This window comes from Sciurus vulgaris (genome assembly GCF_902686455.1).
Source record: "Sciurus vulgaris genome assembly, chromosome: 13".
Classification (NCBI taxonomy): domain Eukaryota; kingdom Metazoa; phylum Chordata; class Mammalia; order Rodentia; family Sciuridae; genus Sciurus; species Sciurus vulgaris.
In genome coordinates this window covers 82,685,377-82,711,029 of record NC_136474.1, presented here as the reverse complement: position 1 = coordinate 82,711,029, position 25,653 = coordinate 82,685,377, and the positions used below count along the sequence as shown (strand labels likewise).

The 25,653-nt window shown below is 43.7% G+C and overlaps 1 protein-coding gene across 2 annotated transcripts; it reads left to right on the top strand.

Moving 5' to 3' along the window:
* Positions 1–5,931: 5,931 nt before the first annotated feature.
* CPLX4 (complexin 4) lies at positions 5,932–25,584 on the top strand (the record flags this gene model as incomplete). 2 transcript variants are annotated; one of them, XM_079108815.1, is made up of 3 exons in its annotated part: positions 5,932–6,098; positions 11,146–11,233; positions 25,102–25,584. In XM_079108815.1, 3 exons carry the CDS (start codon positions 5,932–5,934, stop codon positions 25,327–25,329), a joined length of 483 nt encoding a protein of 160 aa, XP_078964941.1. In that variant the 3' UTR covers positions 25,330–25,584. The 2 variants fall into 2 exon arrangements, 1 of the variants encoding a protein (XP_078964941.1); XR_013758739.1 differs by lacking the exons at positions 5,932–6,098; positions 11,146–11,233 and adding an exon at positions 14,890–15,319 and having other exon boundaries at positions 25,102–25,239.
* Positions 25,585–25,653: the final 69 nt, after the last annotated feature.

The window sequence follows — 25,653 nt, the reverse complement described above, 5'->3', positions numbered from 1 at the left end:
GATTAAATTTAGATAACAGATTGGACACTGCTAAAAAAAAAAAAAAAAAAAAAAGATTAAATATAAGAGTTCTGAAAAAATTTCAGTGCAGCACAGATTAAAATGGAAAATGTGATAAACTGGCAGTTGATAGAGAAGTATGATAATATACATCTACCAGGGGTACTAGAAGGAATAGGGAGAATCATGAGAGGACTACTCATAGAATTTTCCAAAACCGAGTCTATAGGAGATTGGAAGGTAGGATTGGGGGAGCTTCCCACAGACATCTGAATCATTGGATGCTTGCTATGGAATGTTTGTGTTGCTCTAAAATTCATATTTAGAAATTCTAACCCCCCAAGTGATGATATGGGTGCCAACCTATTCTAGGCAAAGTGGCATGAACTAAAGTCTGGAGTTAAGAACAGTGTTGTTTATCTGAGATCCTGTAAGTGACCCTGTTATGCCAGAGAATAAAGGGGAAATGATGATTGGCTCTTAAGACTCTATAGGCTGTTTAAAGAGATTGGACTTCATCTGAAGGGTAGTGAGAAACCATGAAAATTTTAAGCAATGGAATATTTCATTTCAAACATTGCAATCCGGTTGCTTCATGGAGAATGGATTGGAGGGAAACTTACCAGATAGTCGCTTTGCTCCCTGTGGAAAATGGTGGCCTGATAAAAGCCAAGACAGTGAACACTGGATAGTAGAAAACTTACGACAATAGTGGAGATAAAGCTAATGTGTTGTCTTAGTCCATACAGGCTTCTATAACAAAATATCATAAATTAAGGAGCTCATAAGCAACAGATTTATTTCTCAGTTCTAGAAGATGGGGAAGTCCAAGATCAAGGCACTGGCGACTTTGGTGTCTGGTGATGGCTTGCTTTGTAGATAGTAATCTTTTTGCTATGTCCTCACATGGCAGAGAGGGCAAGGGACCTCGCTTAGACTTCTTTAATAAGGGCACTAGTCTGGTTCATGAGGACTCCACCCCTATGACTTAATCACCTCCAAAGCCCCACCCCCATACATCACCTTGAGGGTTAGAATTTCAAAATATGAATTTTAGAGCAACACAAACATTTAGACTATAGCAGGCAGCTAATGATGATTCATAGGGAAAGCAAATGAGAAGGAAGAATGTGGGATACTGTTCTCTTGTGGCTCAAGGAATTGGATGAACAGTGGCATGCCCTAAAATAGGGAACCCAGGAAAAAGAGTGGGAGTTGAGGGGAGGGAAGAAGTTGAGTTCCATTCGTGGCCTGGAATTTGATGCAATTATCCAAGTAAAAATAGTAAGAAAACTTGGAGTCAGGACAGCTCCATGCCTCAATTTTTAAAAAAAATTTTTTAGTTCATTTTAGTTACACAATGTTGGAGTTCATTTTGACACGATTATTCAAGCATGGAATATAATTTGCTCTAATTCGTCCTCAGTACTTGCCCTTTCCCTCCTCTCCTCCCTCCCCCTGCTCCCTTTCCTCTACTGATACCATGCCTCAATTTTGTGATTTGTAAGATAGATTTGTAATAGCACCATGAACAGAGCCTACAAACAGGATGCCTGTGCCCAGTACATGTCAGCTATTATTATTTAGTGAAACTGGACTGGAGCACTGCACCCTCTCTGCCCGCTCGTGAGTTGTTGGTAAGGGGACAGTCCTCAACAGAGTTGAGAGTCCTCAAGTTTCTCAGAGCCTTCCAGGTCCAGCCAGCTGCCTGGTCAGCTACCACAGGCCTTTGTCCTTCCTTCTCTCTTTTCCTCTGAACCCCTTTTGTTTCCATTGGGTCCTGCAGCCCTGGATGGCCCCATGCCCCTTTCTTGGCCATCACTCCTCATTCTTCTGGCTCTGCCATTGCTGCCATGTCAACTCAGCAGCACCACCACTTCTGCCATGTTCCATCCTGCCTACCAGTGCCTGTTAATGCCCTGGGCATAATTACCCACTCCTCCCGTGCACTGCGCCACTCTGCAATCTGGTCAGGCACCTCTCGGCTGCCAGTGCCCACAGAAGCAACGTAGGCTTCCAGGAGCCAGGCCAGAGGGGCTGTGTTAAAGTTCTCCAGAAAAACAGGACCAATTCCTCTTAAAAAGGAATTGTCTCATGACTATGGAGGCTGAGAAGCCCAATGATCTGCCATCTATAACCTGGACACCCAATAACCCGTGGTGTAGTTCAAAGGCCTGAGAGCCAGAGAGCTAATGGTATAGATTTTATCCAAGTCTGAGGCCTGAGAACGAAGAGTGCTGCAGGCAGGTAAATATCAATGTCTCAGCTCAAGGAGTCAGGCAGAGAGAAAATTCAAGCTTTCTCAGGCATGTTTAGGCCCTCACAGATTAGACTGATACCCACCCACATTAAGGGTCATCTGTTTTACCTAGTCCACCAAGTCAAATGCTAGTCTCTTCCATAAACACCCTCACAGGTACACCTGAAATAACACTTATCCAGATATCTGGACAGCCAATGATCTGAACAAGTTAGCTCAAAAGACTATCATCGGTGGTTTGTTAGCACAAAATACTACAACAGGTGGTTTGTGGCCAAATGAAGAACGACTTTCTTCCATCTGCAAGTTACTGTCTGCCAAGAAAGTACAAAAGCAGTAATCTGAGGGCCCCAGTGCCAGAGTTCTCAGAACAGTTGTTAACTCTTAATCACAGGTTCATCTTTACAGGAAAGGGCCATAAGGCATTCATGGCCCTTGACCAGAGTGAGTCTGAGTAACAGACACCATATTCAAAATGTCATGCCTGAGAGAGAACACTGTGTGACAAGTTCAGATGTCTGCCTTGGTTGAGTTCTCTTCTAAGAGCTTGCTTAGTGCTTCTTGCAAATAGTCTAAGCAGGCCACCCCACAGTTGATACCATTTGCTAAATACATCTGCACTCCAAGCATGGGCACAGCTCAGGTCAAACTGGTCAGCCCCCTGTGTCTACAATAAATTAGAAAATTAGTCTTTGGTTCTCAGCCCATCTTTTCTTCTATGTGGAACCAACATGGAGGTTTATATCCAGATCCTGGAGACCAGCCTGTTCTGCTGAGAATAACAACCATTGAGTTTCATACCAACTCACCATTCTCTACCTGCATGGAAGTTCTGTGACAGGATACAGAATAGAATACAGTTATTATCCCACCAAGAAGTGACCTGTGTGAGCTGAAATAGACCAGTCACCAAAGTATTGACCAGAGAAATGCTTTATGGATCTTGAAATGATGTCAGTATATCATTACTGAATATTATTAGAAGATTGGAAGGGTCAATCTGAGATGCATTTCTTAAAAATGGTCACTTTGAAAGAGAGAGTTAAGATGTGCTGGGGACCCACAGCATCCCAAATGGTCTTACAACCTTTTGCAACATTACAGCTGTTCAGGATGGTTCGGAAAAGGGTCTTTAAGTCCTGTAATTCAATGAAAATTTTCCTGTTGTGATTGAGAAATCTCTTTGCATATCCAGTGTATAACTGTGGGTTTGTAGCTACAAAAATATTAACCAGAACTCCATAGAAATGAAAAGACTCATGCTATTTGGCCTGTCATTTCAATACAGTTCGTTAATTATGTAGAAAGTATCTGACATAAAACAAGAACCACTAACATCTTTGCAGTAGGTAGTCATTCTGATTAGGATGACATATTTAGTTCGCTCTTGGCTTTCATCATAGTTCTTCTAATTCCTAAAATTACCTCTCGTCCCTGTTAGAACAGAGATAGAGAGTCCATTCCACTGGTAGCATCTTTAAGTCACCTCTACACTTAGCACTCGGTGATCTTTTTTCCCCTGTCAGTTCTGCTGATCTTTATGAAGTTTAAGTGCATGGTTACATCTGGGATGCCCTCGCACCATCCACAAAGGGGGTGTGACAACTGAGCCAGGACAATCTAGTGGCCATGATTTCCTCAGAGAGGGTGAAAAAAGAAATGAGACCACAAACCGACCTTAATTACAGGAACAGAATTAAGCTTTAATGTGAAAGAAAAATCCTAGCAGAAGGACCTAAGTGGATTTGTGCTGTTTGAATGTGATATCTTTCTAAAATTCTGTTCCACTAATGGGATTATTGCTTCTCTGGTAAATTCTCTGGGTCAGATGCCATCACATTTTCCCAGATGCATTAAGTCAGAACTAATCACTGTTTACAAAAGTGATCCATTAAATCGGGATGAGAAATGATTTTTTTTTTTTTTTTTAAACTATCTAGCAGTCTTATTCTTGGGAGCTAGCAAAGAAGCCAGTGACCCCGGTGGTTTGATTTGTAAAGCACGAAGGGTGTATGCCTACTAAAGTTAACACTCCAGGTGTCCCCTACTCTCTCAGGTAGTAACTTGAGTACTGCTATTAAAAGGGAATTGCTTAAAAATAAGTCATTAGACCTAATCACAACATTCATTCATTCCCCCCTAAGATTCACATCAACTACTTCATTACATGCAGAGCATGATTCTCAGAGATGGGAATGCAAAAGTGGACAAAACTGCATCTGCATCTCACAGAACTTTCATTCTTATTGAATAGGTGGAAAGTAACAATGAAATCAATGAAAATAAAGAGTGAAGTCTTTGTTTCACCATAAATTATCCTTGTTTGTTTTTCATATTGAGGCGTTTTAGCAGCATTTTAAAACAAGAGTAAAAGATAAGTCAAAGAGAAAGCAGATCTTAAAAATATAAAGCAAGTGTTTTAAGAAAAAAATCCAAATTAAATGAGTCCATATAACCTGAGGGATGGTCATCTCTTCAGAGAGGGCTTGTGCCTTCTGAGAAATAATGAGTCTAGGTTACAAATAGGTTGTAGTTCTTCCCTCCCACCCCTATCCCTCCTGGAATGCTTTAACTAAAAACATCCTAGCATAGATCAAAATCTTAGCCATACTCAATTCTTAACTTGACCTGAAGAAAACCACAGCCAGAGAGAATCTGTGGCATTGCAAAACATTGTTAAGGTTGTATCGAGGCACAGCAGTGAGCTTAGGTAGAACACCCGGGAGGTGGACTTTGTACAGGGGGGAATGTGACCCTGCATATACTGATAACTCGGCTCACGCATGTTCTTCCCTCCAGATCAGCATCTTGGAGGTCCCAAGTGTATCCTTTCCAGGTGGGAGTAGCTCCTGTGCAGAAGGCTAAGCCATTGTCCAGTGTGGACTAAGGACCATGGTTGGTGCTTTAGTTCCACCTGCCTCGGTAGTATATTTATGTGTGGGACATAGTCACTGCTGAAACAATACAAAATTCAAGGAAACCAAAAAGCAAATCTTTGTACACAAAGTCTAGCGAGATAAAATATGGACTTTGCTTAATGAACTATTCCAGGTTTTTAGCCTCAATGGACTCAGATTTCAATGGCATGTTGTGTTCAAGGGTTAGAATTTGGAAATTTCACAACAGCTATATAATCAGCTCTGTTGAATGTAATCAAGACAGGATTCTTGATGAAACCCTGCTGCATTGATAATTTAAAGTGCAGGGGCTAGGATATAGCTGAGTGGTAGAGCACTTGCCTTGCATGAGCAAAAACCTACGTTGAATCTCAGGACTGCAAAAATGATGATGATGATGATGATGATGATGATGATGTAAAATTTAAAAACGGGTAGGGAGAGAGAGGCTGAGAAGTGCAAGTTTCTTCCTCATGAAATGAACTGAGTGTATCAATCAGAAGTAGTCAGTTGCATCTGACTGTGGCTTTAGTAATCAGAGCCATCTGCCTGTACACTAAGGCGGTCCCCACTCTAATCCAGCTTACGTCTGGCAAGCCACTCTTCCCCGCCTGATGCCCTTGAGCAGAGGAGGCTGTGCAAAATCCTGTACTCCTAAACGTGTCGCTGTCGCTGAGGAGGTTTGGGCTTGGGTTCATTTCATTGGTCTTGTTTCTTTTTTTTTTTTTTTTAGTTTTGTCTGAGGTTTAGCTTTCTTTTTCTAGGGCAGAGACAATGGCTTTCATGGTGAAAAGTATGATAAGTAGCCAGGTAAAGAATTTAGGATTTGGAGGTGGGTCTGAAGAACAAAAAGAAGAAGGCGGCACATCAGACCCAGCAGCAGCTCACGGGATGACCAGAGAGGAGTATGAGGAATATCAGAAGCAAGTGATTGAGGAGAAGTGAGTACCCAGCTCCATTTCCCCTACACAGCTAGCAGATCCATGCTGGTCCCCAGTGCACTGCTCCATGCCTTTTAGGATGCTTCTCCTTTGACCATTGACCTCTAACCTGGGGACTGTTTGACCCGCCAAATGAACCATTCCTTAGTCCTTAGCATCAACGGCTACTGTGTGCAGCTTGTACAAATGGAAGTGAAAAATATGAAATGAATCAATGTACCATTCTTAATGCATCTTAACACTGTATGGTCCAGGCATGTTTTAGTGGCCTTAGTTTAATTCTTCAAATATACATTGATGAGTCTATCTTTGTGATCATTCTGAAATTCATCCTCCTACCAAGTAAAAAGTTGTCCAATTGTGAGAATTCAGACTTTATCCCTAGAGAGGACCTTAAAAAACATACAGTGCAGCTTCTTTGCTCTTGAATTAAAAGGCCCAGAAAGCACAACATGACAATTACGTTGTAAGACATGACTTATCAAAGACTATGAATAAATTTGTGGATTGTTTATTAGGAAAATTCTGAATATACAGAAAAGTAGAATAGTATGATGAATACTTACATATGCCGATATAAGTCAATAGTTAACATTTTGCCATGTTTACTTATAGGTTAAATAAATATTCTAAAGTAAATTACAGATATCATGGTAACTTTGTCACTAAGTATTTTAGCCCTATACCTCTAACAATGAGAGCATTCTCCTGGCTATATAAATGCAATAAGAAAAACAAATAAATAAAAAAATGCAATAAGAATAAAATATAAAATATTAGCAACATTTGGTTGGGTATTATGGATTGGGAAGGTCACCCATAGTTTAAGGATGAAAACATCCTTAAATAAGTATAATCTATGTGTGATTTGTTTTAAATGGAATTATTTTAAGAGTCTTTTAATAATCAACTAAAAATCAAAGTATCAGTCTGGAGGTTAAATGTTCACCATGTGTTGCAGAAGAAAAGTATTTCTTTTTTTGTTACCATGGCTATTTTGCTAGTAATCAGTTACGTAATAGTTGCCTAAGTCCTACTGCTAAGATGATTATAGGTGAAAAGGTTAATGACCTGAAGAAAACTAAGAAAGTACAAAGCCCACAGCTAGTGGAAACCTCGTCTATTGTCTATTCTGAAAGCTTATAAAAGCACCATTGAATGCATCATTGGCTTTGCAATAAATTAAAATCAGTTAAAAAAAAGAAAAAGTAGTTGCAATAGCAAAACTGGTGTTGGTGGCACCACTTGGGCAAAAGAAGCAGTATTCTTTGAGTAGTGACCAGCTTTGCCTATAAAAAGTATAAAACAAAATGAAGTATAATGAAGAAATAGAATAATAGCATCATTAAGTCTCAGTTCCAGTGGGCTAATGAAAATGGTCAGTAATTTAGACTGTCTATCTGATTACACAAAGTATCATTTAATATGCCCAGGCAATACATCTGGCCACAGAGATGGCATCCATTTGATTAACGAATGCCCTAGTTTTCCTTAACTTGACATACGGATAGATCAAAGCTCAAAGTTGCCAAATGGTATGGGCAGTCACTAGACCTGCTTATCTGTCAACAGCTTGGATTTTTGTGTGTGCATGAGAATATTAAAAATTTATGCAGTCACCCCATTTAAGGAACAGTGGTAAGACAGCAGGGCAGCTGTTTCCCCGTGGCAAGAGGGAGGACCTCCTGCCAACCACTGGCCTGAGTGCTTAAGAGCTTCACCACCTAGAATGTGGTATAAAGAAGTAGCCATCCCAAACGCCTGCTAGCCACAAGTTAAACGTGGAGAGAGAGCAGTCTACCATAATTCCAGTGAAAGTTGGCAGATGAAGGCCTCCTAAACCTGTCCGCATTGTTTTAGAAAGGTGGATCGACTTCTACTAATTGTAAACTAAAAACTACTTAACAATGCACTCTACAGCACATTTGTTTTTCTTTTCCTTGTGTGTTCAGATTTTCCCCGCACTATTGGTAACATGGGTCCCGAAAGCAGTCAATACCTAAAGAGAAGATTTCAAGAAGAAATTCTTGAAAAGGAAAACAAGGGTCTGTGTATCCCTCCACTTTCCTCAGCTAGGCAGGAGTGCTCCTTTCCCTAGTGATGGTTCAACACTTGCTCCTTACCATTTGCAACTTGACTCTGAACTTAGGTTTCTTCAGTAATCCTTTGGAGCCTCCACTCTGGACTGGGCACTGTGAAACATATACCAAAATGGAAGATACGGGTTTTCTTCTGCAGGAATGTATACTCTATATGGGGAGAGAAACTCCATGTGACTATAAACACAAATCAGCTTTTCTAAGTGGTTTGTAGACTGTATGGTATTAGGATGGAAAATAAACTTACATTTGGTTTTCAACAAAGGTGCCAATATAATCAAGTGGAGAAGGAAAGTCATTTCAACAAATGGTGCTGAAACAACTAACAAACCCTTAGCTTGGACCCTACTTTGCACTATACACAAATTAGTTTGATTTGTATCATCACCTAAACATAAATACTAAAATCACATAGATTTTAGAGAAAACATAGGAGAATATTTTTAAGACTTGGAAGTAGGTGAAGGTTTCTTTCTCATGACCCAGAAAGAATAACCATAAAATTCTTAAATGATATATTAGACTTTCTTAAAATTAAGTATTTGTGCATGAAAAGACATCATTAAGAAAATAAATAGGGCCGGACATGGTGGCACATACCTGTCATCCCCATGGCTGGGAAGGCTGAGGCAGGAGGATCACAAGCTCAAAGACAGCCCCAGCAATTTAGTGAGACTCTAAGCAACTTAGCAAGACCTTGTCTCAAAATAAAACATGAAAAGGACTGGGGATTGCTCAGAGTTAAGCACCCTTGAGTTCAATCCCTGGTACCAAGTAGAAAAAAAAAAAAAAAAAAAAAAAAAAAGGAAAAAAATAGGCAAGTCACAGACTATAAGAAAATATTTGCAAAACATAAGCCAAACAAAGAACTGGGACAAAGATGTCTGAAGAACTCTAACATATCAATAATAAAAGAAAAAATAGGCAAGAAACAGTATTTCACAAATATATATATACACATATATATGTGTATATATATGTGTGTATATATATGTGTATATATATGTACACATATATGTGTGTGTGTGTGTGTATATATATATATATATATATATATATATATATATATACATAGCAAATTAGGAATGGGGAGAAAGCTCATTGATATCATTAGTCATCATGAAAATTCAAAATCACAGGAGGTCACCAGTATATATACACCATAATGACTAAAAAAAGATCCCAAATATCAAATATTGGTCAAAATGTGAAACTACCAGAACTCTTATTCCACTTAAAGAGATGCAAGCTAGTATAACCACTTTGGGAAAAGGTCTATTTCTTATAAGACTAAACATCCTCAACTAAATTACCCATCAACCCCACAATTCCATGCCTAGAAGAAATGAGAATACATATTCACAAAAAGACTTGTTCAAGCACGTCGTAGCAGCTTCGTTTACCAAAATGGGAAATAACTCAGGTGTGCACAACAGGAGAATGAATAAACCATGCTAATTGTACACAGAACACTACTCAGCAAGAAAAGGGAACATTCTGCTAATAAATAAACGTGGATAAATCTGGAAGCTCTTTATGCTGAGTGGCAGAAGCATTATACAAAAGATTATGAGGTGTATGGTTCTGTTTACGTGAAGTTCTAGAACAGGCAAAATGAGGGGATTTTCTCAGGCAGGAGTAATGTTTGAGATCTTGGTAGGGGGTTGGGCTTCACAGGCCCACGTGGCATCATTCAATGGTATGCTTAAGATTTGTTAATTAAATTGTATGCAAATTTCACTTCAAAAAAAAAAAAAAAAAGGAAAAGAAACTGTAAATAAATATGTAATTTTGTCTACTGATGTGTTTCACCAAACCCAGGAGCAGAAATCCCTCCAGGCCTCACTTGACCTCACCTAGGAACCAGAGGCTGTGGAGAAGCCATGGCCACTCTTCGCAACCTTTGCTTTTGCTCCTGTCACCACATTACCATTGTGTCTCTTCTGTTTCTCAGCAGCCAGCTCCCTCTCCAGCACTCCCACCATCACCCAGACCACAAGGAAAATGGCAATTAATGGCCTTCAAGTTCACCTATTACAGTTCTAACCACACTTCAAGTCTGTCTGTCTCAGTCCCAAACCCAAATTCTCAGAGATTTCATTTACCCAACTTGGTCCAACCCAATCCAGCCAGAGAGCAGAGAGTCAGGTATATAAATTTGGCCGCCAAATATGCACTTTTGTGGGCCACCAGGAAGGCGGAGGTTCTCATGAGCTTTGCACACGTCCCCAAAGGTGTCTGCTTTTGACTGGCTCACCATAAGCAAGAGAATCCATTTCAAACCTTAAGCAAGGGTCCAATTAGGTCATCCGTAGGGCAATATGCCAGCCTGGCATTATGGAAATCTATCCTACTTTATTTAGGGTTATCTCCTTCCAATAGCTGGGGCCTAGAGTGGGTGTTAGTGATGGGAAATAGTTTTATATTCATCCCCAAATGCCATGGGTCTCTAAAGGATGTCCTGGTCCTAGATAGGACAACCCTGTTTTGGCTTAACTTAAAATTACTCAGGGGGGTTGTTAGAAATGAGCTTGTGTTCCCCCATCCCAGGGAGTCTGGTGCACAGGACTAGGATCAGACCCGGAAGCTGCCTTCCTCACAGGCCAGTCCAAGGACTAGGCTGGAGGCTTGTGGTCCTGAGCCATGCAGTTCCTGAGCAATCACACATCAAGAATTGTCACCTGCCCCACTCTGGGTTCACATCACAAAGAGATTCCCAGACTCAAGCTGTCTTGGGGAGGGGACTTACTGGTCTGTACTAAGTGATGGCACTAGAGTAAAAGAGGGCATACATTAGGGGATGTAGGGGAGGAAACACCATGTTCCCCAGATGTCTGGCAGCAGTGGGGACTCAGGTGTGTCCTGGGGTCCAGCTCCTCTGAGCAATGGCTAGAATGTCCTGGGCTCTTGTGTCCTTATGATTCTTTATCCTATTCTTTAACTTTTAGGATGGAAAGAGATGCTGCATTTACACAAAAAAAGGCAGAGAGGGCGTGCCTCAGAGTCCACCTCAGGGAGAAGTACAGGCTCCCAAAGGTAAGACCCTCAGCACAGGAACACCTCAACATCTCTTAATGAACAAGAGCAGAGGTGTCTGGCTCAACAAAGGCATGAGTATCAGAACGGACCCATGAATATATGTCTTGATTTACAAGCTTGATATAGTAAAAGCAGCATTAAACTAGGAGTTCATAAAAACTAGATTCCAGTTATTTAACCTCTATAAAATTCCATTTCCACAAAAGAAAAACAGAATCAATACCTGTGGATGACATTTTTATGTAAATGTATCTGAAGAATACAGAACTTGTAAACAGAAATAACAGGGATAGCAGCCATAGTTGACATTTGTTGATCTCTTTCTAGGTGTCAAGCACTAAGCAATTCATTTAGGTCCCATTATCATCTCCATCTTAATGTAACAGGCACAAAGCAAGGAAGTATCCCCTGCCATATACTAGCCAGCAGGGAAAGGCAGAGCCCAGGGTCTTACTTCCATGATATTCTGCCTCTACTTAAAAGAGACAATCAATTGCTTATTGGTGGAGATGACAGTAGTGATGATTGTCACCCAGCACCATCTTCTCCATCTCCGTGCTGGTTGGAAGGACAACTGTCTGGAGGCTCTGTGTAGGGGGTGTACTGGTGGGAAGATGTTGCACTGACACGTATGGGACATGGCTCAGGTAGATCAAATCCTGTGAGACAGTTGGTCCCTGAGACCCTAAGGAACACAGTTTGTGCCCTCAGTGGACGAGGAAAACTTACAATTTAAACTCATTTCCACATGCAACCAATGATTGGGGAAGAAGGCTTCCTTTTCCCTCCCCAGCCCCCATACAGCTTTGCTACTTTTACCACTGTGCATGCATTTTGGAAGAAGGAAGCACTTCTTAACACTGCTCCTTCCATTCTTATTACCTGGTGCATTTCCTGAAACTCCCTGGGATGTCACTGGCTGTCTGGCAATGTGACCTGCCCTCCGGAGAAGCCTGAGTCAGATTTACGCTGCTGAACTGAGGAGCCTGCCTCCCTCTTGGGTCCTTCTGATTAAAGTACACATCTTGTTTAGGATGAAGCAGAAATCTCTCACACACACACTCCCTGGATCAGCTGGGCATGCATCTTTCACCAAGGTGAGGCTTTTTGAGGCCTTATTTTTGACAACTATAACAACTGTCCTGTTATCCTTCTGTGGGGATTTAAATAGAATGGGTTTCAACTCTGGCTCTGCTACTGGGACAGGGTGCAATTTCAGATAGTTTTTTTTTTTTTAAAGTCATCAAATAATCTCAGTTTTCTCATCTGTAGAATGAGGGCAATAATATTTAACCTCATAGGTAAAGCTTTGTTTGAGATTATATAAAGGATTCTTATTTAATTAAATTGATGAATGAATGAATTTATTTATTAACTTATTACCAGGGATTGAACCCATGGGTGCTTAACCACTGAGCCACACCCCTAGCTGTTTTATATATATATATATATATATATATATATATATACATACATATATATATATATATATATATATATTTTTTTTTAGGCAGGGTGTTGCTAAGTTGCTTAGAGCCCTGCTAAGTTGCTGAGGCTGGCTTTGAACTTATGATCCTCCTGCCACAGTCTTACAAGTGTGTGCCACTACATCCAACAAGGGCTCTTATTTTTTTAAATGTCTTTATTAGTGAATTATAGCTATGCATAATGTTGGGGTTCACTCTGACATAATCTTAGATGCATGGATTATAATTTGCTCCATTTCAGTCCCCTCTTCCTCTCCCTGTTCCCCTTCTACTCTATTGTTCTTCCTTCTATGAATTGTATTTTTTTTAATTGGTGCTTTATAGATATACATAAGGGTGGCATTCACTGTGGTATATTCATATATGTACGTAGCATAATTTGGTCAGTTTCACTAGATAGTTCCTCCCTTTTCCCATCCCTCCTCCCTCCCCCCATCCCCTTCCTTTCCTTCTATTTTCATGGGACCCCCGCTCCATCCACCTTTTTCCCCTTTCGTTTGCACAAGCTTCCAAGAATGAGAGAAAACATGCAGCCTTTAACTTTCTGAATCTGGCTTATTTCACTTAGCATGATGTTCTCCAGTTCCATCATCTAGCAAATGCTATAATTTTATTCTTATTTATGACTGAGTAAAACTCCATTGGCATATATATATATTCACACACCACATTTTCTTTATCCATTCATCTGGGCTGGTTCCATAACTTGCTTATTGTAAATTGTGCTGCTATAAATACTGATGTGCCTGTTTCACTATATAATATGCTGATTTTAAATCTTTGGGATAAATACCAAGGAGATGACAGCTCTATTACTGCTGTTGTGATCTCTGTGCACAAAAAGTTCTTTTTTCTTGATAGTAACAGTCAGGAGTCCTGAGGACCTGGGGCAAGCACAATTGTGTATATAATTGATGCAAGAATTTGAGACCCCCAAAGTCAAGAATCCAAGCCTTTGGACACTATGGCACACGCCTATAATCCCAGCATCTCAGGAGGCTGAGGCAGGAGGATCACAAGATCGAGGCCATGGAATCTTTGCCTTTAGAGCTCTGGTACTGACACAGGAAAACTGCACCCAGTGGGTAATGTAATAGTTGCACACTATATATACAAGAGGACATATGGATCGTCTGTACCCTGTTGGGTCACAGGATCTCAGGAAGCATCATGTCCACCTGATGAATTTCATTTATTTACCTCTTATTTAACTGACAGTGTCTTTTCTTGCCACAGTTTTTTTGCCAGAGAGGTAATTTCAGAAGGTCAAATTCTGTTCATAGTAGGCATCATTTCTCTCTCCCCTTGGGTTTTAGTAACTCCCTGGTCTACTTGGTGTCTCAAGAGATGAACCTAATATTGGAGACTTTTTTCAATATGAGACTGTGGTTTGACCGTAAGTTTCATTCCTTTCCATATATAACTGACCCAGCCTGGTTTCTAGATGAGAAGTATAGCACACATGTTGAGAAACTAGAAACCTAATTTCCACCTCCTGCGTTTGAGACACATTAAAAGTAAAATTATCTTAAAAACGCCATATCTTATCTTTCTTGTAGCAAATTGTACCATTCTTGCCAGAATAAATTTTATTACCATTATCAGTATGTTTTAGGGAAACAGTTCCCTTCATGGCCAAGTTGTCCTGCTCTTAAATTCTGAGCTGTCCCCAACATTTTGGGGCAGTTTTGAACTCTATTTGGTGTAGAACAGCCTAAGGCATTTGGAATGTCACCCAGTCCTACCCCAGTAGCCAGGGAGCGGCATTTTTTCGGCTAGCGTTGGATGCCCTGCCCAGAGACATCTGTAGTGTGGCTGCCTAAGTTCCAAATACAGAGATGAGAATTTCACTCGCAGCACTCTGCACCTCGTTCTTCACGGCCAAGTTTCCTTTCAGTTGGGGGCCTCGGAGGCCGTTCTGATATGGTGTTGCATTTTGTAAATTCTGCTCGATACAGTGTTCCAAGAGTTTGCCTGTGGTGTGAAACGCACTGACAATACTAATACTACAATGGCCTGCTTTTCTTAAAGTACCGGGGCATTCTAATCCAGCCAAGTCATCTGTAAAAACAGCACTTAATAGAAATGAAACAATAAAAAAAATCAACCGATCGTATTCTGCTCAGTCATCACCAGACCCGGCTAACTGCCCCAGCCTCCACGCACGACCTTGCGCTTGCAGTTCGGCCCCTCCCTTGAGATCCTTCTCTGCCTCCCATGCTGTCACCTGTCACGTGCTTCCTTCCCACCGGCCCGCATCCCCCGCACCGCGGAGACTCTGGGCGCAGCGGGCCCTCAATAGCCCACGTTGGGAGACAGAGGTTGTGGGGACACACGTTTCCCTGAGCGAGATCAGCGCCAGGGCTGCGCCTCCTTGTCTGCGTAGAACAGCAGCTGGGGTCAGCTGCATCCTGGCTTGAGGACGCTGCCCAGGTCGCCTGCGCGGGGACCGGTCCCTGGCGCCCTGCGCCCCCTGGTGGTCCCCAGCGCCGCGAACACCCAAATCAGCACGAGGACGCACCCTGGGCTCTCGGGCAGAATCCGGACTGCGGGGGTCATAGCAGGACCAGGGCGGAGCAGAATCAAATCTCTGCAGGCGAGTTGTTTTTCTTTTCAATATCTATTCTTTTGTGATTAAGGACCAGACCCTGCCCTTTGAATCTTCCCGTGGTATACTGGGAGAGAGCCTAGAAACAACAGGGTGTAACTGTCTCCCCAGAAACTAGGATGGTGAGATTTTGAAATGACAGTAAATACAGACGAGTTGAGGAATTGAAATAGTGAGCCTTGAGTGGAGAAAACTGGGGAAGTGCAGACTATGAGGAACAGTCACCTCCCAGGCCTGGAAGGCCATGCTGGGTACTGCAGAGGCCCCTCCGCAGTGGGACCTTGGAATGCCCTCAGAAAATGGTAGTGAGAATCGGAATTGGAGGTCTGTAGATGCTCCAGTAAGGAGCTAAGGGCCCTGGACTGCCAGGTGTCTGCTCACTGTGACTGACTGAGGAAGGTCAGACTCCTCCAAACCTAAGGTATTAGAGGGAGGATGGGAAGGAGAAGGACGGGAGGCAGGTTTGCTGCAGCCCAGGGAGGGTGACCACAGTCTGGACCAGGAAGGAAATATTAGGTTGGAAACAGGACAACAGAATCCTGAGCCATTACATGGATCCCCTCTGGGGTCATCTCAGGAACATGCCATCCATCACTTCTCCCCAACTCTTTAAATACTTTTCCTAGAACACATTTGGATTCCTGGATGTCCACCATAGTTTGACTCCTTGACACTAAATGTCTGATTATTTCTCTTTTTATTAGATCTATTTCTTATATTCAGAAAAGCACATGCCACAGGTGCATACTCAATGCATAAAAATTGTGTAAATTTAGATACTTGCTGAAGGTCACAAAACTTAACTGTGACAATGGGGACTCAAGCCTCCTTATTCCTCTTCCAGTATTTTCTGTGCCCTATTCTCACAGCCCCCCTGAACTGCCTCACCCTTGGTGGTAGACCTTAGAACTCAGCACAGTCTACTAAAGAACACGGTGGTGGGCAGAGCGATGGGCATAGGATTCCAGTGGGCACCTAATAACCTTCCCCTCCATGAGAGGTTTGAGAATCTGTAGACCTATTTCATGTTGTAGAATCCATACTGAGCAAGCAGTGATAGCAGTACTAGTAAGAGTTCACAGTGAACTGAATAAATGCAACAGGTCATCAGCTAATGAGGGATGACCCCAGGCACTTCATTTACAAATCCCCAGGGTCACCTCCACAGTGGTTACATAACAACAGGAGTCAGTTCTGGACCCTTCCCCTTACCAAGGCCCAACAGGGAGCAGATTTGAGAATCTGTCTTCCCAGGAGCTGTCAGGTCTAATGAGGATAACTATGTCACATTTTAGAATTAGAACTGTATTTTCTAAAGAAATTATTTGGCTGGTGTTTCCTATGTTAGAGAGTTTCACTCTACTGCTGACTGGGAAAATCAAACTTGAACCCTTCAAAAAGGAGCAATGTAGGCCTGGACAGTGAAAATTCTGCAGTCCCAAGCTTATTGTTAATTGTTGATGACTGTACCATGTCTTTTGATGGGCTCTATTAATTGCAATAATCAGATAAGTAACCAAATAGGCATAGTAATCAAGCTGCACAAACTGAGGCATATCTGTATATTTATACATCTATATCAGCTATGATAATGTTCACATACACATACCTAGCCCATATCTGTTTCCTCTAGATTTCAATTTTAGGCCATTGGAGGATTTAAGATGACTAAGGTAACCCAAGATGCTCCCATTAGTTAGTTTGAGATCCCACCCCACCTCCAGCTTCTTCTCTGCTTTATAAAGGAGGTCACATCTCTCCCAACTGAAGCAAACAAGCAGCACTTTTTTGGTGAGCCTGCTTTTCTCAGTATCTTTCCTTGATGAGCCTGGTTCCCCTCTGCAGGGGCCTTGTTCCTTCTGTCTGAACAGTTGATGGTCCTCTTATTTTCTCTCAGCCTCTTTGCTCTGTTTAGCACCCATGGTAGCTTCCTCCCTGAAGCCCTCTCTTCTCTGCTTATTCTTCTGCGTCTCATCCTCCTCCAACTCTTCTTTGTCTTCTTCCTGGGTTACCCAGTTACCCCCAAGCTTTGGAATGTTCCAGGGTGCTCCCTTGGTGAGCTCACTTGGGTCTACACATTCTCCCTGGATAGCTGCATCTGGCTACTGCCGTCAGCTACCACCTGCATGTTGGTGGCTCTCAGATCTGTACCTCCAGCCCCCATCTTCTCCCTGTCATCACTGCATCTAGCCTTACCTGGACACTTTAGGGGTACGACAAACTCACATCCAAAGCACAGCGGTTCATCATCTCCCTCCAATGGCACCTCCATTGATGGTTCCTCGGCCACCTGACCCCAAGTTGATAACTGGAAGTCACCCCAGCTCTTCCCCCTCTGCTCCAGCCTCACATCCAGGAAATCATCACGTCACCCTCAGTCACCTCCTAGACAACTTTTTTTTCATCCCCAAGTTGCAAGCCTTGTCGCTTCTCACCTCTGTGACAGTAGCAGCTCTATGTAGCATTTCTTCTTTGAGCCTCAGAACTACAGCACTGCTTGGTGCAGATCCAATCCTGTTCCTTCCCTGGTTTTTACTTGTTGGCTGGGTGGTTGGAGGCTGGGGAAGGCTTGCTGTGACTTTTTAAAGTCCATACTCTGACCTGCACACTATGATGCAGCTCCTATCTCCCCAACCTCACCCATGCCCCTCCCTGCCTGAACTTGGCCTTCCTCCCACTCTGTCCCTGTACTCTGCTCCCTGGGTTCCTTTATTTTTTATAAGAAGTGCCACTCTTCCAGAACCTTCCATGGCCTCCCTTCCCCCACCTAATACTGGATTGGTACACCTTTCCCCCAAGTTCCCGTTACACCTTGGGGCATGCCTCCTTTATCTTATGACCCTGAACAGTTACTTACTACATGCTCCTTGACACACTCGTCCTCAGTGCCTAGCATGGGAGCTGGTATGTAAAAGTTGCACACACACACACAGTTTGCTGGATGAATGAATGTTATTTTGGGAAAGGAAAGGAAAACACAAAATATAACCAAAGAACAACATATCAAAAACAGCAGAAAGAATTAACCTTAAGAGTTATATTAACATATTTTTTATGAAAAAAAAAAAAAAGTCTGGATCGGACATTACAATTATGTATAAAACCTAAAGTTTACATTATAATTAAAATGTCGTATTTTTTCAAAAACAGGAAGTCACATGTTTTAAACAAAGCTACAAGATTCTTTCTAAAAGCAAATGGGCCCTGTCCCCAGCCAATTCAAAATGTATATGTAAGTCAAGCCAAATTAATAAGAGAAAACATTTCCACAATGAATCCTAATCCTATTAACAGAATTGTCAATCTAGGTCAGTCCCTGAAGAATAATGTTGTACCCCTGCAGAGCCATATGATTTAGTTACACCTGGTGTTTGTCTGCTGTATTAAGAGCATTGTGCAAAGATGAATGCAGAAGGCACTCTCTCAGTAGAGTTGTCTTTAAAAGTGTCACATTGAAAGCTCCATTAGAATTGAACTTAAAATTTGCCTCTTTAAAAAAGAAAAAGTAAAGATGACTCTTGGACCATCTTTACTGACTCCTTGAGCTCAGGAGCTCTTGCGGCTGCCCAGCAGGTTCTGAGACTCAGCCCTCCAGCTTCCAGAAGCTGTTTCTGATGGCAGGGAGGCCAGCAGAGGTCCCCTTCACTTCCTTCCCCTCCTCACCCTGCCCCAGATCTGTTTGCTCCTCCTACTCAGGCCCTTGAAGGAGCAGAGGGACATGGGGACAGAAGAAGGTGTCATGAGACACTGGTGAAGCGGGTTTCAACGCATGCTCCCTAGCCGCCCTCCGAGGAAGGTAAAGATAGCATCCCCTTCACAAGCGAGAGTGCAGCTCAGAGAGGGAAAGCGGGTTCTCAGGAAGCTACTTGTAAGGGGGAAAGCAGGATTCTACCCAAGTCAACCTGCCCCGACAGGCCACGTGTTCCTGCAAGGACCACCTGGTAGCCATGCTGGGTTAACAATGGGAATGATATTCCTCATGACAGGAATGAAATTTTTAAAAGTAGCCTCATCTGTAAATGAGAGGCTTAGAAAAGTGACCTCTAGGAACTTCTTGAGTCCTGATAAGGAAAGAAGCTCTTGCAAGGAGTGCAGAGCTGGTATCTAGAAATTGTCATTCCACGTAGGACCTTGAAATCAACATGAAAAACTGACACCCACTCTTTGAAAAGACAGTCCCACATCTGTCCTACTCTGGTGTGCCCAGGGCTCTTAAATACCTAGAACAAAGCACAGCAGTGGAGAGCAGGGGGAGTGGCCAGCAAGCCCCAGCCCAGGGCCAAGCACACAGTGCAGTCACCTGGGCAGCACCAGGACAGGGAAAAGTGACTTGTGATGACACGTGACCACTGAAGGCACTGAGCTCACAAATCCAGAAACCTCAAACGTCAGCTGCACTCCCACTTGGCTGCTTGCTGTGTCCCACACCAAAAGTGAATAAGCAAACCAAAACCAAAATCTAATTTACCAAGAACCAACCACACGGGAATCTGCTTATACACCCAGTGGACTAGACAAGAAGGCAGTGAGCACTCAAATTTTTGAAGATATAACTATCTAAGATAATTTATCACCACATCTCATGTCTGATAAGAGATGAAGGTCAATTTATCAAGACCTAGGGAATTATATATCTGAAATCCAGGGTCGTGCTCACCCTGAGGTTAAAGATCAGGGATCAGTCATGGGGAAGGACAGCAGGATACAGGCTATTTAAATCATGGGGTATTCAGCCCTGGCAATAAAAATAAGTCTGGTTGGGCACGGTGGTGCACGCCTGTAATCTCAGCAGCTCAGGACACAAGGCAAGAGAACCCCAAGTTCAAAGTCAGTCTCAGCAACTTAGCAAGGCTCTAAGCTAATCAATGAGACACTATCTTTAAATAAAATATAAAATAGGACTGGGGATGTTGCTCAGTGGTTAAGCAACCCTGGGTTTAATCATTGGTACCAAAAAAAAAAAAAAGAAAGAAAGAAAGAAAAAAGAAATCTGGTTAAAATAAGAGATTAAGGCCAGGTGTGGTAGTGCACACCTATAATTCCAGTGACCCAGGAGGCTGAGGCAGGAAGATCAAAAGTTGGAGGCCAGTCTGGGCAACTTAGTGAGATTCGGTCTCAAGAAATATATAGAAAAGAACTTGGGATGTAGCTCAGTGGTCGAGCACCCCTGGATTCAATCCAAGTACCAGGAGAGAGAGAGTAAAATGGATTCTGGTCCATGGGTGTAAAAATAATTAGCTCTGAACGTATTAAACAATATCCCAAACTGATAAGATTTATGGAAGCAAGAAGACTTCCAAAGCAGACCCTCTGAGATCCTTTAAGAACAAAGTTTGGCCTGTCATCCATAGTGCCCTGACCAAGTAGCTGTTACTCACAGGCTTGCTTACTTACTCCCTCCCTGAGGTCCTCAAGCCTCAGGGCCCCTCCCTGAAACTGCTTCCATACACTCCCCCACCCAGTGATGCTGATTGACATTGGCTGTAGTTGTGCTTGTGTTCAAAGTGTGGACTGTGTTGAAATACTCCTGGTCTCCCCCACCTAAGATTTTCAATGGGCAGCAAAAGTCTAGACAAGGCATTCATTGTGTGAATGGTAGACAAGGTCCTGCCAGCCGGACGGTTCATTAGGAAAGGCGGAAGCGAGGCTGCACAGTGTCCACTCCATAGATCCTGTTTGTGCTCCTTAATTGCTTGCTCCGTCCCAGCTCTCAGGAAAGGGCCCACGCTCTCCCTTTCTCTGGTTCACTGTCTCCTTCTCTATCCCAGACATCTTTTCTGCAGGGACCTGGACATGGAGCTGCTCCCTTCCCTCTGAAATATTAATAACCACAGCTACTATTTGAACAGGGTTGGAGGCCGTTTCCCAGCATGCCTTATTCAATCTGCTCAATAATGCATGGAGTGGCCCTCCCACTGGACGTCAGACATGTAAGGTGGCTTGCCCAAGGTCACACAGTGAGTGAACAAGAGATCTGGGACTGGAACCCAGGTCGTCTGACTATAAATCCCATGATCTTTCCCCTGCTGTAGGTCACCTTCAGAGAAAGAGTCCAGGGAGGGTGCCACTTTCACCCTTAATGAGACATGCTTAGCCAGTCCTAGTCCCTGGCCAGCTCAGTTAGTTAGAACCCAGTGCTAATGAGGCCTGGACTGGGTCCTCTAGCCACTCACTGGTCTGGTCTGGTTGTCTCACCCTTACCAAAGGTGTCCATGGCAAAGGCTACCACCTGAGCAATTGCTTCTAGAACTAGAATCACCACCTGGACCAACCATGCTGCAGATGGAGGGCTAGTAACACGGCACTTTAGAACCACAGCGAGTACAGGTCTCTGACTACACCCAGCACAGCCTTCAGACCTGGCCGTCTGGGGCACACCTTATAGGCCCCTCTCTGCCCCATCGGCCACACACCTTCACATGAGGTGAAGCCCACATTCTCTTTTACTCTGGCTGTTCAGAACCCCATGTGCCCTGCCTAAGCACATCTCGGGCCTCCTTGGGGGTTCTGTGCTGAGGGGCTGGCCTGAGTGGGGCAGAGGCCATGGGCCAGGGTCCTCAGGTCCTTAGATGGAGCTGGATACTGAGCAAAGTGAAGGTCAGGTCATGTGCCAGGGACCTCTGCCAGTAAGTATTCATGCTCTGCCACCCTCAGATATCAGGGTGGGCCTGACCACAGGAAAGCAGAGCTTGGGCCAGCTACCAGCTGCCTCCTGGAGTTGAAGACCGAGTGCTGAAAGGGGAACAAATTTCTGATTTAGGAGAGCTAAGCTGGGGATCCAAGGGGGGAGTCATTGCTAGGCCGGAGGTGGGATGCAGAGAGCAAGGCCTCCTCACGGGTCTAACCCCACATGCATGGTAATCCTCAGTAAACTCCCACCCATCTCTGAGGGTTATCATTTTTCGAATAGCTACCACTGGTTGAGAGTTCAATGAAGATTCTAAATAACACAATTACCACCTACTTGATTCTTCACAACCCTAGGGTATATAATATAGTCCCCAATTTATAGATAAGGAAATCAAGCTGAGAGAGGTTGGGTAAGGTGTCCCAGGGCACACAACCTCATAAGTGGTGGACTTAACATCCTCATGCAGGCAGTCTGTCAAGCCAATGTCCTTAACTCTAGGTAGTGCCACCTCAATGGGAGTATAAAGATGAGCTGATAGCTATGAAGACAGAGCTCTTTACAGCAAAGCACCTCTATGACTTTGCATGGTGTTAAGACTGTTATAGTCCCTGACAATGAGCTCACTGACTCATTCGATACACAGGTACTGTCAGTGTCTCCAGACCAGAAACTCTGCTGGGCTGAGTCAGAAAGGTGCATTTACTGCAGCCTGCAGGACTGTAGAGCATCAGATTTCACCTGGAGCAGCATCAGAACATGGGCGGGCTTGCTAGTCCAAGCTCCACCCACTCCAGTCTCTGAATCAGCAAGTCTGGGTAGGGCCTAAGTATGTGCATTTCTAGCAAGGTCTCAGACAATGCTGCTGCTGGTGGTTCAGATCCTACTTTGAGAACCATTTTGTAGAAGTTAGGGTGATCAAGAACCCTTCTCTGAGTTGTGAAATACAGCAGAATCCCAATGCTCAACCTTCCCTGGGCAAGTGTTCCAAGGATGTAATAAACTTCAAAGTCCCCTGTGGAGGAAGAAACCATCCTGAAGCTTCTTTGGAGGCTGCAGGGTCTCTCTGGGAGAGGGAGGCAGGAGAGCCCCATCCCCTGTGAGCAGGGCAGGTTGGGTCTTCATGGCACCGGGTGGGCTGGCTGGTGCGCTTCCTTCCGTCTGGTCTAGCTACCTGGACCTTCAGGCCCACAGCTGTCAGACAGGCCAGGGTGGAACCTGGTGACAAAAGCATGGATCTTGTTTCTAACAAAGGAGCAGAGCCAGAATTCCTGGGACTGTCTTTTCAAATCATTTACATTTGGTTTTGGGTACAGGGCAGACATCCTGCATTTGCATGAACCAATTCAGAGCTGGGTGAAATCTGCTTTTTTCACTCCTGCAAAAATGCCCAGAGGGTGATCAGTGAGGAAACCAGCCACGAGAGTAGGTAAATAAGAAGTAAATAGAAATGCAAGATTGGCTGGGAGCCCCTGGGGATTAACTAATTAATCCCACAGTAGTTAGACGAGGAACTAATTAATCCGCTAAGAGCTGGAGGGGCTGAATCCCCAGCCAAGTGCAAGAGGCTGAGACAGTATGGGTCTCCTCCAAGGTCTTCAGGGAGGATCCAGGTGAGAGCCATCTCTCCTCTGTATCAGGAATCCGCCTCCCGAGCTCATTCTGGAGTCAGGCTTGGCTGTCACTCTTCTAGGGAACCAAATTTAAAAAAAAAAAAAAAAAAGTTCTGGGGAAAGGCTGCTGGACTCCATGTCTCCAAGGATGATCTGGAGAAGTTCAGAGCCATCGAGTGTCGTATAAGGAAAAGATCTCAGCTCACTTGACTGATGGGGAATACCACTTGAACCTAGAGACAAGCAATATTTCTTTCTGACCATTTCTCCTCAGCACCCAGGCAAGGGGCATTCCCATCCCTTAGGAGTCGGCTTTAACTTTACCCAGAAATTCAGCAGATGCTTGTTATGACTTGGTTATGAGATGTCCCCCGCAAAGCTCCTGTGTCAATGCAGAAATGATTGGAGGCGAATGATCAGATTGCGAAAGCTGGAGCCTAATCAGTCCATCCTAGTTTGAGTGGACTGACTAGAGGGCAACGGTGGCAGGTGGGGTATGGTGGAGGAGGAGGGTCACTGGGGTGTGCCCTGGAAGGTGCACCCTGGAAGATACATCTTCCTGAGGCCTCTTCCCTTTCTCCCTCTGCTTCCTGGCTGACATAAACAGAGCAGCTTTCTTCCACCATGCTCTTCCATGATGTTCTCCCTCCCCTTGGGCTGACCATGGGCTAAACCTCTGGAACCATGAAACAAAATAAGCTTTTCCTCCTTTAAGTTGTTCTTTTTGGGTATTTTGGTCACAGTGAAGAAAAGCTGACTAAGACAGTGCTGAAATCTTTCTTAAATCACTGTGGTCTGATTAAGACCCAGATGATAATTTTATCTTCATGTGATCTCATGAACTTTGATAACAGATGCAAGGTTGGCCACATCCTATGGGGGTGGGCCCTAACGTAAGTCCTTTCTATCATTAGCTCTTCTGACACCCTTTAATTTTCTGTGCCCCTGAAACCCAGCTTGCTTCCTCTTACAACCCTATCTCCAAAAATTATCCAAGAGCTGCCATCTGGGAACATCGGCTGTGTGAACCTTTCCCAGAGGACATTTTTCTTTAGATTATTCTCTCAGCAGAACTTGCAGAGCTGCCCAGTGAAGGAGTCAGAGTGAGAATTCTGGCTTCAGTGGGCATCAGCATTGAGGAGAGGGCTTCTCGCCACCTGGATTGCCGGGCCCCACTGCGGAGTTAGAACTTCTGATCTAGCAGGTCTGTGGTGGGGCCAGAGGACTTGTATTTCTCACAGGCTCCTAGATGATGCTAATGCTGCTTGTCCACTGAGCACAGCTGGAAAACCATCAGGCTAGAAGTTTCTGGTCAACCCAAGGCACAGCAAAGGTGGAACCTCCCAACCTGGAGCTCTCACCTGTATGGAGGCCACAGGACCAACCTGTGCTGTGAGACAGCCATGCAGACCACTCACTTCATTTATCCCTGGCAGACCTTTATGCTCTTACCGCGCTTACATTTTATTCATTATTGATCAAGCTGGTTAATTTTAGATTATTGCATTCTCTGTTTATTTTTCACCTAGAGTGAAATGGATGAGAATCAAATCCAGATGGCTGGAGATGATGTGGATTTACCTGAAGATCTTCGGAAAATGGTAAATGAAGATCAAGAAGAGGAAGAAGATAAAGATTCTATTCTTGGGCAGTTGCAGAATCTCCAGAACATGGACTTGGATACCCTAAAAGAAAAGGCCCAGGCCACCTTCACGGAAATCAAGCAGTCGGCTGAACAGAAGTGTTCTCTGATGTGAGGGGACAGGAGAAAGAGAAAGAAGTGGGGAGGGCAGAGAGAGGCGGGTGGAGGGAGGAGGAGGCCGCCTGCAGGAAGGGCCTTCCCAGCAGCATGAATTTTAACATTGAACACGGTTAGGACAACCGTGATAATAAATCTGTCTACAAGCATGCAGACAATGATTTGGTCGTGCTCATTGTTCCTAGCAGAGCACCTAGTGAGCCCTTGCAGAAGGCAACACACTTCCCTGTTAGTAATAAATGTATCTATGAGATTTCAGCTGTCAATGATGGTGCCAAACACATCTGCTTAAAGGTTGGTAGGACAACCAGGAAGAAACAAG